The sequence below is a fragment of the Siphateles boraxobius genome, unplaced genomic scaffold, assembly GCF_051911475.1.
Source record: "Siphateles boraxobius isolate OS27281-9 unplaced genomic scaffold, OSU_SipBor_1 29, whole genome shotgun sequence".
Taxonomy (NCBI): domain Eukaryota; kingdom Metazoa; phylum Chordata; class Actinopteri; order Cypriniformes; family Leuciscidae; genus Siphateles; species Siphateles boraxobius.
Window position 1 is genome coordinate 6,706,085 of NW_027508908.1, and position 14,964 is coordinate 6,721,048.

At 37.6% G+C, this 14,964-nt stretch overlaps 1 protein-coding gene across 2 annotated transcripts in view; it reads left to right on the forward strand.

Moving 5' to 3' along the window:
- Nucleotides 1-14,964, forward strand: part of grin2bb (glutamate receptor, ionotropic, N-methyl D-aspartate 2B, genome duplicate b) — a 170,602-nt gene that overhangs the window by 62,091 nt on the left and 93,547 nt on the right. For both annotated transcript variants that reach the window (XM_077246368.1, XM_077246369.1), the window contains exon 2: nucleotides 13,305-13,907. In XM_077246368.1, coding sequence (XP_077102483.1) covers nucleotides 13,305-13,907 — 603 coding nt within the window. The remainder of the gene's footprint in view (nucleotides 1-13,304; nucleotides 13,908-14,964) is intronic.

Sequence of the window (14,964 nt, forward strand, 5' to 3'; positions counted from 1 at the left end):
TTTTGTTTGGTTTCAAATTATTAATAATTATTAAATATAAATGAGATTTTTTTTTTTAAACTAGGACAAACTTTGCAAAGAAAGTAGGTGTAATAGGCATTAATAGCTGCATAATCGTTAAAGATCATATTCTCGATTCAAACACTGGTACAATCTTATTCTTAAACGACAGCGATTCGGCTGTGTCTATTAAACACTTGACAAGTACTAACACATCGAACAATCTAATCTTTGTTCGCCCTGTCTCTGAGCCAGAGAAAGCAGTTGTCATGTATAGATATGAAACAGTGTCTCAAACAATCTTTTCAACCACACAGTATCAGTAATTTCTGTGATACAAATGTTCAAATTATCACAGAAGTACTGGGATAAAAGTTCATAGATCGTATATAAACAAGTCGTATAAACATATATATATTTTTTTATCAATTGCATCCAAGTGACTGTTAAAAACTATGTCTGTCATTGGATCATTTATTCAAAAGATTTGTTCAAAAACGCTGATTCATCCAGTAATGAAACAAGTGAAGTATTTATGAGTGAGTCATTTAATCACTCATTCAAACCGATTTAAACATTTTAAATAGACTGCAGAAGTTAACATTTTGTCAGAACCTCTAGTAAATGACATGTTATTTTGTTTAGTTGTACAGAATCAAGGGAAAATCGTGATCTCAGTTTGAAACAAAAAAAAAATTTGATTCTCAATTGATCCAGAATCGTGCAGCTCTAATAGGTAAATGCACAAACCTTCCAATAAAATGAAGAAAAAACAGACATATAAAGAAAAAGAGCTCTTTACTTCTACACACTTTACTGTACAGCAGTAAACGGTCATATAAAACTGAAAAGTAAAAGCAGGGTACTGAGTTCAAACTGTTGTCTGCTGAAGTGCACAAACGTTTGAAAGTGTTTGTGGCAGCAGGAGAGATGGATTGACATGACACGGAGGTCATTTTCCTACACTGGTCTTTTCTCATCGGCTTTAACAGTATTGACTAACAAATTAACGGGATTTGGTTCCAATGTGTGTATGTGTAATGGGCACCTTTAACACAGGGCTCATCTGTGTAATCAGGTCAAAAGGAATACCTTATGGCACAGGTCAGTTTGCTAACAGGCAAGTTACGGCTGAGTGTGCATGTGTGTGTGTGTTTTGACCCCCCTCCCCCTCATGGGGATCAATTGCCAGTTTATTAATGTGCACCTGTTGTAATTCACACCTCCACCACCATAGGAGTGAATTTGGCTCTCGTCCCTCGTTCACTATGCTGGTTAAAGCTTAGCCTTAATCACAGCACATGCCTTCATTACGAATATAGTTACAGTGACTTAATGAGCTCTTGTCCAGTCATGCACAGTGTCATAAGTCTCTGAGATGAGTGATATGCATATTTAATGGTGTAATTTCATTATGTCATTCTTTATGTCGTTTAATGACATTCTGCTTCTTTGGAATAGAGGATATGGTCGAGAAAGTTGCGAGTAAGCGGATATGTACGGCAGACAACAGTCAAAATACCATTATACCAGACACTGCAGTTCAATTCCATATTTTGCTTTGCTGTTCTTTTTTTTTTTTTTTTTAAGTGTGAAATACTGGATATATCAGATTAGCTGTCACCTAAGAAACGTTTGGTCTGCATTTTCTTGGTGTCTGCTTTTACTGCAGGGATGCTCAATCCTATTCCTGGACATTTACCGCCCTCTAGATTTTACTATAAAACTCAATCAAACACGTTTTAATAGCTAATAATGATCTTTATGCCAAGGGGTGAAGGTTTGGCTGGTTAGTATGGTCCAGTTAACTCCTGCTGGTAGATGCCGTAACTGTGCCATCTTGGGGCACAAATTGACGGCAGTTCAATAGTAGACGTTCATTGTGAATGATTCCCCCCCCCCCCCCCCCCCCCCCAAATGTCATATAAATCGCATTTTACTTTTCTTTTCTTTTTTTTGCATGTGGAGGCCTTTTAAAAGTGTGAAATTGACTTATTCTTCACTGGCCTTAATCTGCCATTCATGTCACATCTCAGGATATAGGAAAGATCTGGAAAGATTGCAAACATTCACATTTAATAAAAGTATACTTTCATATATATATATATATGTATACAAAGTGTGTGTATCGGTCAGGTGTTCAGTTGAGTCCACCTAGAACCTCAGGCAGTTGTAATCTGTTATGCCGGATTAATCAAAACATATGTACAAAATGTAGCAATTGTATAAGCTAGCAAGCTAATCGCCTAGCGATATGCAAAGCTAGTTTTCTGATCATAAAAAAATACAAAGTGCAAGGAATGTTTAATTTCACACTCTTCATCTTCAGTTATATAAGGTTATGTGCAGCATTATATAAAGACATGAATGGTCATAAAACATAGGCTATAGTGATTTTGTAAGATTCTAATCATTTTGAGGGTTTCTAATCATGCATCGAATAAAGAGGAATCATGCCAACTCAACAAACTGTTAATAACAGAAAATGTTCATTGAGCATCTGTCCCCTGAAAATGTTTGACCTTTGCAAATGATGTTTTAAACTAGGAAAAAGTGACCTGCTCATAGTGGTTGAATACCGGTAGTGGAAGTCCAAGTGATTTAGAATACGATCTGTGCCCTAGTAAAGTACTACACCATATCACAGCTCATGTTCGTATCTCAAACTACTTCCTCCTCCCTTTGGTGTCCATTAGCGAATGCTACATGGTGTGTTACAAAGCACCGAGGAGTGGACGATTGAGTGATTTGGGATGGGGCTCATTGTTTCATGGTAACCATGTGCTGATATTCATTTGGCCTAAACAAGGAACAGCTTGGTAATTAATTACCCATGACCAATGGGCAGGGGGGGTGAGCCAATGCTCGCGTGTGATTGGTCAAAACAGAAGCAGGCCATCACCAAGCCCTCAGGGGAGGAAGTGATCTCTCACCCGAAAACCTGCTCATCACTGTGCTCGTGTCTGTCAGAGTGTGTACGGTCTGATACAGATGTTATGGTTGCAGCCATTCATAACATTTACAGTATTTGGCGTACACTAGTAGTGCTGTTTTTCCTCCCCATCTGTTGGCCAAGAAAACTTTCCACGTAGAATCTCACACATCCTGTGTGTTTGTATAGGTGTGTGAAGTTGTGGGTAACGTAAGTTCAGTTTAGGGCTGAGTTGTGTTTGTGCTTGTATGCATGCATGTATGTATGTATGTGTGTGTGTGTGTGTGTGTGTGTGTGTGTGTGTGTGTGTGTGTGTGTGTGTGTGTGTGTGTGTGTGTGTGTGTGTGTGTGTGTGTGTGTGTGTGTGTGTGAGTATGTATGTATGTATGTGTGCATGCATGCATGTATGTATGTATGTATGTGTGCATGTATGTATGTATGTATGTATGCATGTATGTACTGTATGTATATGTTCATGCATGCATGTATGTATGTATGTATGTATGTGTGCATGCATGTATGTATGTATGTATGCATGTATGTACTGTATGTATATGTGCATGCATGAATGTATGTGTGTATGTATGTGTGTGTGTGTGTGTGTGTGTGTGTGTGTGTGTGTGCGTGCTTGCGTGTGCGTGTGTGTGTGTGTGTGTGTGTGTGTGTGTGTGTGTGTGTGTATGTATGTATGCATGTAAGTGTGTATGTATGTATGCATGTATGTGTGTATGTATGTATATGTATGTATGTGTGTGTGTGAACATGTCTGTTCATTTGGGTGTTTTTGTGCATCTGTGTGTGCATCTGCTATTAGCATTGTGTTTGTAGTGCTGCATGTTTTCATGACATGGGAGAGAACACTTTCTAACTCAAACGTATGTCATATTTACCTGAATTTATTTGCGATCATTTAAAGTTGTTTTAAAATTGACAACTGTGTAAATTCATAACTGTGGTACAACAGTAGTTGGAGTGGATTGTAACACCATTACAAAACAGACATTGTTTAGATTTTTGATTTTAAACCATTTATTTTAAGCATTTAAATTTAAAAAAGATTAAATTATTATTGAACACATAAAAAATGGGCTAATGGCCTATTTTCTATGTTTTTTAATATTTAGGTAAAATGTTGAATAAATGTTATACACTATCTTTAAGGTCGGTAAGACGTATGTTTTTGAAAGAAGTCTCTTATGCTCACCAAGGCTGCATTTATTTGATAAAAAATTAAGTACAGTAATATTGTGAAATATTATTTCAATTTAAATTAACTGTTTTCTATTTTACAGTATTTGAAAAAGTAACATTCCTATGGTGGCTAAAGTAAAATTGTAATTTCCTTCAGAAATCATTTTAATATGTTGATTTGGTGCTCAAGAAACATTTTTTATTATTATCGATGTTGAAAACAGTTGTTCTGCTTAATATTTTTGTGGAAACGGGGAGGCATTTTTACTAGGATTTTTTAAAAAATGAATATAAAGTTTAAAAGAACAGCATTTATTTGAATTGAAATAGATTTTTATAATCATTTACCAGGCTTTTTGATAAATGTAATGCATCCTTGCTGAAAAGTATCAATTTCTTAAAAAAAATACTGACCCCAAAGTTTTGAATGGTAATGTACATCAAATGAAACTGAGAAATCTGCTGATTCAGATGACACCAGCAGTTGTCACATAATATTCATTAACCTAATGGCAAATCAAATTATAGCCCAGAAGTGAGTGTAATTTTCTAAAAGAAAAATCTTGTTCACAGAGATTTAGAGGTTGTACTGTCACCTAGATAGTAGATGGTCAAATATGACAGGGAATTTACCGATGTAGTGTGTATAAACGTACCCTGTGAAATTCTCGGTAAACAAAATGATAGCTGAAAAATTCTCACAAAAATCTAATTTAATACTGTGGGAAGCTTGATTTTGGCATCTATGCCTCAGTTGAAATCAGAGCAAACTGCTGCTGGCTGTTATTTAGGCGTCATTATGAGGAGAGAGGACTTCAGTAAAGGTTACAGCTCAGAGGCAGGAGTTCATAAACACTGCTTAATGGAATCGCGCTCACAGTGCCATATGACAGATATACCTTAGAGACTGGAGTGTGTGCGAGGTGTGTATTTGGGAACGTATGCTTGCACGGAAGCCAAGACAGAAATGCTGGCTAAATGTCTAAGTATGAAATGAGCTTAGTTAGAGGTAAATATCAAGATGTTTCCCTCTGATAATTTCATTATGTGTGTTGCATGTACCCAGAGATTTGACGTAAGAAGGCAGCCCGTATACCTCAATAGTGTTGCACTGGATTGCTAGACAGCCTAATCTCTTACGTTAAGTGTGATCTGTGTGTGAGTGTGTGTATGCGTGCGGTTCTTCTGTTACATGATATGTTACAAACCTCTGTCATCTCTTTATGCTGAATTAAATAACATTTTTGTGTCCGGAAATTGAATCAACTGTCTCGGGTTTATCGGAATTCATTCTGTATAACTGCATCAATGAATGTTAATTCGGTTTCTGGTTGTTATCAAAGCTTTCCCACCCCGCTCTGAAACAGAGCTCGTATGAGATGGGAGGGAGTCTGTGATGGGCTTTTGTACAAACATTTTGTTGAATACATAATTTATTACTTTGCCAGGAAGAACTGAGATGGAGGACTGCGTAGAAAAACGCCTTATCTGTGTTTCCCAAAGCAATGACAGAAACAGGGGTGCGTTACAGTGCTCAAATGTACACACTTGTACACACTTGTACACACATGCTCTCTCGCCCTCTAAAACGTGCACAATGTCAGGAGACCTTTGAATCACCAGTCACACATGTTGTCGGCTACCCTTCCCTGTGTTCGCTCAGTTGTGTCGGTTTCACTTCCAAGTCTTATTTGGTTTGTTCTGGATTGCGGTAATCATGTTGGTTTGGTTATAGTTTTGATTATCGACTGCTTTTAAGATCAATAAGTCATTCTAAGTGGCATTTTAGCTGACACCAACACACTTGGTCAGACCATTGTAAGACTGGAAAAACTGGAAGGACTTTAAGAGAGGGCTACTCTCTAAGAAAACAAAGGAAATTAACATTTGAACTCCCCCTCGTGGACTATTGAGACGAAGGTCTCACCTCCCTCATCCTAATCTACATTTCTCTCCCCCATTCTTCATCCTGGCAGAGATCTCCCAAACTCACACAAGAATCTAAATGGTTTAATGTGAATGATTATCATCAAGTTTTATACATGTTTGGTATTATTTGAAATGTCTCGGTGCGACTGGTACAAATGTCTCATTCCCAAAGAAGTAAACCAAAAGGTAATAAAGTTCTTAGGAAGTTTAGAAACATCTTCCACACTGGACGGTGTGTCTTTGAGTTAACACCTTCTGAACATTTGACTGAATGCTAATTTTCCACTGCTAGCAAATGGTGACTTACAGGTAAATTTCCACTGTGGATGATGTTTAGATTTGAAATGAGGTCTGGGTATATAATGAAACGCAGCGAGAGCTCTGGGCCTTTTTCTGTATCTGAGATCGGCCCGTGAGGCTGAGAGTTGCGAGACTCTCAGCCTCACGCATTTCTTGTCGGGTAAACTTTTTCCTCTTTGTCCTAGAGCATTTGATGTTTTGCATTTATTATCTTTGAATTGATAATGAAATTGTAATGATACATTTACCTGACATATTAAATTGTGGCATTTGATTATTCTAATTGACTTTGAAATTATTTTCATTCAAGAGTTTAAAAGAATAGTAAAACATTCGCTCACATTTAATGATACACGGATATCATTAAAACCTTTTTCATTTATGGAGTCAGATGAAATAACGAGAAAATACATATACAATGTATTGCATTTAACCAAAAATACTTTGCCACGAGAAAAGACAGTAACACACAGAGACCTTCACCGCTAATTCGAATACCGCCACTGGATCGAGTTAGACGGCCTTACACCATCGTAGCCAATCTGAGGCCCTTCGGGACCATTCTCTTGTCTTAAGCCAATTGTCAATCAGGCCTTAGGCCGCGCACAACTGTCTCGCAGAAAATCAAGAGAGAGCAATCTATCGGAGCAGGCAGATGCATGGATATTATACAGCACCACGGGGAATGTGCGTGTATATGTAACATTTTTTGTCTTCTGTGTCAGTTAAACTTAAGCTTTAGTGGTAGCCATCCAGCAAATGTTGAGCGACACTGGAATTCTTCACAATAAACACCCACATACAGTGACAACAAGCATAGATAGATGCAGTTTGAGTGTGCAAGCATGTACGTACTGTATGTCTGAGAGCATTTCCTCTAAACAGGCAAATAATCAAAAACAATAATAATTACAATACAGTAGCTGTATAGATTATGTATTTATGTAATATATAACAACTGAAATAATGTGTACATTTCTAATTAAACAACTACATTAGTCAACAATGGTTCAGAATGAGATCAAAACATGCCTTGAGCTCTCTGGGTTTAACATTAAGAAAAAACACAAGTAAAAAGCCGTGCCTTCATGTCACTGTGCCTGGCTATCAGTACAATGTAGAAAATTGTATTTTTCCCCTCCATACTATGGAAGTCAATGGGGTTCATCAACTGTTTGGTTAACCATATTTTTCAAAATCATTATTTTGTGTTCAGCAGAAGAAATAAGCTCATACTGATTTGGAACAACTCGAGGATGAGTGAATGGTGACACAATTTTCATTTCACTATCCCTTTAAGCAATATCACATGAATGTTGTTTTTGAGTGCAAATGGGATATTGATTTTATTCAACAGTTCAATAAATAAGAAGTTAATATTGTGTTACATTTTTGACACAATATTGACTGTTTTTGCTCAAATTTGCCTACGAAAATATTACCTATCCACCTTATTCTGCTGTAAACCATGGGCGCCGCCATGACGACGACTCCGGTTGCCTATTTCCGGTTCGTACTGTATTAGCAGTGAGAGAATGAGTTCAGGCTCTACATGTGCTGTTGTTGGTTGTTTTAACAATTCAAATAAGATAAAAAACTTTTTAGAAACTGGGTGATTTGAGCATAAGATAAAAAGGAGAGAATGCCTATGTCCGGTTCTGTATCAGCTACATTCAATACCAGAGAGTAGACGTTTTTGGTTAGCTACGCTAAAACTGAAGCATCCAACGAAAAAGGTGTAATACGTTACCAGTAAGGATGGGCCTTTCAAGCAAAAATAATATTCAAAGATCGCTGGGTATTATGCAATTAATATTCGAGAATCGCACCCCTCCATCACATCACGCACACATGCATGTAAAGGCTATAGGCTACACACCAGAGCACATGAGCAAAGCGGAGCAGTGTGACGCTTAAATATAAGTTAAACAAACAAAAAAACTAAACATACGTTTTATATTTAAGTTTCACAATATAATGTTTAAAAAAAAAATTAATCTATGTTGATTATATGAAAAGGGAACCGCATAAGATGAGTCAGATATGATCATAAGATGCCCAATATATCGGAAAACATTTGGAATGGCTCAGACATGATTTTGACCACTTATCAAGTTTTGTTTTGTAGAAAGCCTTTCTTTAAAGTGAATTTCGTTTGGTATAAATTGTATCTTCATTTTTATCAATGTTTTATCAACAAATTGCCTGAAATAATAAATAAGAAGCACAAATAGTGGATATACAGGACACGGAGGCGCGGGCGCGTGAACTGGATCGCGTCTTATTAATCAACGAAACTCAGCGTATAAGTTACTTGCCTCACATACATGATAAGTATATCTATAGAAAGCTTGAGAGATGTGTACTTTTAAACAAAATAATTAAAAACGAGCAGAAATGGGCTGCTCTCTGCTTATGTATAGGTTAATTCGTATGAAGTGTGCTTTCTCTCTATAGGCGCGTTCACTACTGCGAAGATGGCGAGTCAGCATCATCAAATTTATCTTTGCAGTCGACACTTACAGAAAACACTAGTTATTAATAAACAATTCAAATGTTTAATGCATAATCATTACTTTTGCTGGGTTATTTTGTGGCAAGCTTATGCGTGCGTTGAGATGCAGAATAGGCAATATATTACGAAAACGCTCATTATGGTTTAGCATTCTCTCCCATATAGTATACATAACTTCCAACCCAACTTCAGTCGTGCACGGGCAGGGGCAGCCCTACTTATTTCACATATTTTCTAACCAGCACATCACTGCGGCGTTCTGAGCAAGCGGCGCTTAATCTTCATAAAGCTTCGAACCGGAAAAGGACAACCGGCTTCCGGTTCAAACCCGCTATGAATCATTGGTAAATTCGCTAACCAGTAGTGCAGAACTGTTGTGTGTCTCCTAGCAACAGACAGCGGTGTTTCGTTTCTGAATGACTTCGCGTTTTTAGCAACTCAATGGGGTGAAGTATTGATTCAGTGGCCCATTCATTTACTTAATTCTTGAATCAATCGACCTGTTGAACAATTTGAATGAATGAAATACTCAAGGACTTACTCGTTAAGACATTTACCGCAACCTACTGGCAGTTTTGGTTTCTTATTGAGAGTATCATTTCATTAACAAAATAATTTCATTATATTTCCATATTAATAAAAAACCCATTTAAAACCTAAATATATACACCTAAATGAATAATTTCATTATTTATGCAATTGTAATTGAAGTTTAAATGCAATCAGCCCACCTCTGAGCTGCTAAACGGACTGTAAATATATCTAAATACTAATTCAGATGCAGCTTATAGAAAAAAAAAAACATGGCCGTTGTAGCCTAAATGTTGAATCAAATAAAAACAACTTTCTAAAGCTACTTTTTGTAATGTCTTTTCTCATTTAACACATTAATGACTTTAAATGATCTTTTGGGCGTAATTTCTCAGCCAAAACTGATGTGTGATCATTTTGTGATTAAAAAGATTAATTAATCAGCCCATCATGTAGTTAATTAAAATCAAAATTTGAATGGCTTGATATATAGTTCTTATTTCCATTTGAAAATGTGTTTTTACATTACCTAGAAAATGTGCAAACATCAAATGAAACAGGAGCATGGATTTACACTGGACTTAAAGCCACCCGAACACAAGTTTCAGAAGTCTGCTACATAGCATTGGTGTGTATCTGATATCCCAGCTGTCAATCAGCATTTCAGACGGTTCTGTAACATGCATTTTGAAAAAAACATTCCTGGAGCTGACACTGAGCCTTGAGCTCCTTAGGAGAAAATGTGTGGGTGGTGTGTGTGTTTTATTTCATTTATTTATTTTTAGTATTATTAGTATTATTGCAAGAGATGGTGGTTTCATGCATGTTCACGATGTGTCTCAAAAATGCCTTTTTCAGTAGGCTGTGAATAGGTGTTACTATGGACTTTAAGACCACAAAATCTATATAACGTATATGTGTCTGTATATAGCAGTCTCTGTTTGTGTGTGTGTGTGTGTGTGTGTGTGTGTGTGTGTGTGTGTGTGTGTGGAGGAAGGTTCATTTGAATAGTTGCTATGGAAACCAAGTGCTGTTAAAATGAGAGGCAGAGCCAAATAGAGCATCTTAGTCTCTCCTCCCTCTCTTGTTCACTCAGCTGCTGTTTTCCTAGTTTTCTATCTCCCTATCTAGAGCTCATCCTTCCGATCTGTGTGCTTCACTTTGCTTACCTCCTCTTAATGAGCTGATTATTAGAACGTTTTCTCTTTTCGTCACTACTCGTTCTGTCTCTGCTTCATTCGTTTAGTCTTCTAATTTTCTCTTTTCCGTTTTTTTTTTCAATTTCTTTTTGCAGCTCATCTCCATACTTTTCCATTCCCCCTCAACTGAGTTCTCTATCTTTCTTTCTTTCTCTTTCTTCCTCCCACACTTTGTCCTCCTCCGTCCTTCTCTCGTCTGCAGCAGAGAGAGCTAATTCACAATTAGCATGTGTACCTGCAATTAGCACTGACAAACCTCCAATAATTAGCCTTGTAAAAGCAGTCTTCCTTTTTCAAGCGTGTTTGCTTTCTTTCCGAGCAATGCCTCCCTTATGCTGTCCTTTCATCCTTTTGTCCTCCTCTTCACCCACCATGTTTTTCTTTACCTGTTCTTTAAAGACCCTTGAAATGAGTTTTGTGGCTGTTAGCCGGCATGTCGTTTAGCCTGTTACCCTCCAAAAATACGGATTAAATATCTACTGTAAAATAAGTAAATACATGATTTTAATGTCGCTTGCAAAAAAAAAGATGCTTTTTGAACCGCAAAATGGAAATCTCTTCTCATCAAGACTGAATTTATTTAATCAAATATGCATATTGGGAAATATTATTACAATTTAAATTAAGAGTTTTCTATTTGAATATATTTAAAAATGGGGTGTCTTCATTACTCCAGTCTTCAGTGTCACATGATCCTTCAGAAATCATTCTTATATGCTGATCTGCTGCTCAAGAAACATTTCTTATTATTTTCAATGTTCAAAATCGTTGATTTGTGTAATAGTTTTTTGTGAAAACCATAATGATTTTTTTCAGGATTGTCTTTAATAAAAGTTCAAACACACAACATTTATTTGAAATAGAAATCTCTTGCAACATTATAAATGTCTTTACTGTTACTTTTGATCAATGCATACTTGCTGTATAAAAGTATTAGTTTTACTGACCTCAAATTTTGGAACGGTAGTGTATGTCTGCGCAAATTCCCGTTTAATGGAAAATGTCAAGAAATGAAACTGCACCAATCAAACAATTTTGTGTTTTTTAGTATGTTTTAGAAATTCCATCATTAAAGGTGCAGTAAGCGATTCATGAGAAACAATGTTGATATTTGAAATCAACCTTCATTGCTCCTCCCCCAAAATGCACAAACACTCAATGAAAGTGTGGATGAGAGCTTTATCATAGCTGAAGTGAAGTAAAATAATGCTTTGCGAAAAATGAAACAAGCAAAGATGACGAACAAACAACAAGTTAGAACAGAAAAAAAACATACAGTACACAAGAATACAATCAAGAGTTCGGTGTTAGACGTCAGCAGCACAGAAGCTCCAGACAAACATTGACACTCAAAAACTGTCCTGTTATTATAGCTAACATTTCAACAACAGCATGTGTTGTTTCTGTGAAACCAATGTTACTCGGCACTCACATATGGAGCAGAAACAATGCTTATATTAACGCGGGTCCTAAAGCTCTTGCCTGTTCATATCCCTTTTTTTACAGTGATAGTCCTCTGACCTTTTCTCTTTTTTAATGTCTCTCAGCCATCTCTCTTTCTACAGTCTTTCTTCAAATCTCCCTCTTGCTCACTTGCTCTCCACTCCCATCATGATTGTATACGCCCCCTGCTGCTGATTGGCTACAAGTGTGTTGTGGTGCTCATTCCGATCCACTTTCAGAAATTGCTTACTGCACCTTTAACAAACAGACAGAAACTTATTCCCTAATGTCTAACTTGTTTCACACCTCTGCTAATGAAAATGGCTCTAAATAACAAGTGTTCCTCAAAAACATGACAGAAAGATATCTGGCCAATGTCAGTTACTATGTGTGTATTTGTTTGTGTGTGAGAGGATATACTGTTTGCTGATAAATCATCTTGTATCTTATTCATCTGATTGCATTTGGTATTCATTTTGCACACATTACTCTCCCTATTTATCTCTCTCCCTGTACACACAGTTACACACAGTTACTTTTTTCTCTCACCGTGTTTCACAGTCTAGGTTATTTGAACTCTTTGAGCTTATTTTTTAAGTGCGTGAATGTGTAGGCTAGGCTTTGTCTACACTGTAGGAGGAACCAAATGTCCCCATAAGGGACAGAAAATAGCATTAGTTTGCTCAGAATAAAAACAACTGTTGTCAATGGCAAATCCCCAGTATAAAAAGTGTCAAATAATCATTTGGGGACAAAACTTTCCTCAGATTTGACAAAACCTCAATTTGGGATGTTATTAAAGGTAAAAATAAAAACTGTATTTTTATCAATTTTGCAAAATCCATCCTGACCTTTCTAAAACTAAATAATTATAGATTTACTAGTGATTTAGGGCAAGATGGTTCAATGATGTACTCGCTCATTATTAAAGTTGTTAATTTTGAAGAAAAAAGTTACATAGTGTAGCTCTAATTGTAAAAACATGAGAAGTCTTTTGCATGTCCTTAGTCAGATAAACGTAAGTGTGTTTACTGCTGCAAACGACCTAATTTCTCAATACTGCCAGTTTCTGTGATTTCTGTCCAACATACGTCAATAATGAAGATGACAGACCCTTAAAATGAGGACATGTGCTCGAATATCTTTTAACTTGCGTTCTGCGACTCAACTCTCACCAGCCAGAGTCAAGTTTAGATCATGTAGATTTGAAGCGAATTCAACTCCCAAACTAAAGTTGTCTCCTTCTTTTTTTCTCTGTCTGCAGGGACTGTATCTTCACTCCTCCGCCATGCTTGTCAGCCTCCACCTCTCCTCTTCCCCTTTCTCCGACCGTCGCGTCCAGTCTTTCGTCTCCCTCGCCTCCTCTTCCAAACCGTCCCTCTCCCTCTCGTTGCTTCTCCTCTCTCTCTTCTTCTTCCCCACCTGCGAGTCTCGCCGTGGAGGCGGGATCGGGACGCCCGGCGGCGAGCGGAGCCAATCGATCATCAGCCCTCCTCATTATCCTCCACCAGGAGTCAATCCAGTGGGTCCTCCCTTGCCACCAAAGTTTGCTCAAGGCCTTAGCATCGCGGTGATCCTTGTGGGAAACTCCAGCGAGGTGTCTCTCTCTGAAGGTCTGGAGAAAGAGGACTTCCTACACGTGCCTCTCTCTCCTAAAGTCGAGCTGGTCACAATGAACGAAACAGACCCCAAGAGTATCATAAACCGCATCTGTGCTCTAATGTCACGGAACTGGCTCCAGGGCGTGGTGTTTGGCGACGATACCGATCAGGAGGCCATCGCCCAGATATTGGACTTCATCTCGGCTCAGACGCACATCCCCATCCTGGGCATCCGCGGAGGCTCTTCCATGATCATGGCCGCCAAGGTATGAAAGACGTAACTGCTACCTACACATTTTAGGGCATTTTAGGTGCAAAGGTTGTTCAGATGCGGATACATTTTGCTGCCTTCATAAGAAACTTAATTTTCAGCAGATTCTAAAACACAAGTATTTTTAGTGGATAAAGGAATTCAGAATGAGAAGGGAAGTTATCTTGATTTTACAGATTTCGAGGGTACATGAATCAAACAAAATAAAAAGAATGTGCACGGATAAATCATTTATAATTAATCCTCAAATATTCCATAGAAAAAACAAGTATGCCCAAATTTGATTTCATGGTGACTTTAACCATAATGTTTAGATAACTAACCTTAAAGACACATTGAATGCTTCACATAAAGCTTACACTGGTTACAGATGAGTGGCAGTAGGTTGTGTATATAGATCATTCCAGGGAACGTTTGATTCGGATACTTGGAGAGTAGATGCCTGTGTAGAGAGTAACTTCTTTCCCCCCCTCAATATCTTCCATTCCTCTCATGCATGTTTATACACATACATCCACATGTTCCTCTCTTTCTCTTTCTTTTCCACCAAGGTCAGAGACAGAGTTGTGTAGCAGACTTGTGCCTGCTGTTAAGTCAGTGGAGGTCTGAAGTGCTGGAAAGAGATGTGACAGAACGCATAGTGCTGTATTACTGTCAGTGCTGTCGTGAACTACCTGCAATGTGCTTCATTAAGATGACTCTGTTCCAAAGAGGCAGAAGAAAGGAAGAGAAAATTAGAGGGAAAATAAAAGCTATGCAGATTTGTTTTTCAAAAGACAATGTTTTTTTTTTCTCTGGCCAATAAGAAAGAAGGTAATAAAAAAAAGATGAGATGGAGGGAGGGAGAAAAGTGCAGAGAAAGAGAAGGAAATGTCAGAGGGACTTTTTGTAAATGCCACACAGGAAAAAAAAGGAAGTCAAGTACATTTATTTTGTCATCTTGGAAAAAAGGAGAAACAGATGGGGACGATAACTGCAGACACTCGCAATGTTAAATACACCGTGCAGACAAATATTACCTAGACTTTAACACAACATTCTCAAGCTTTTTG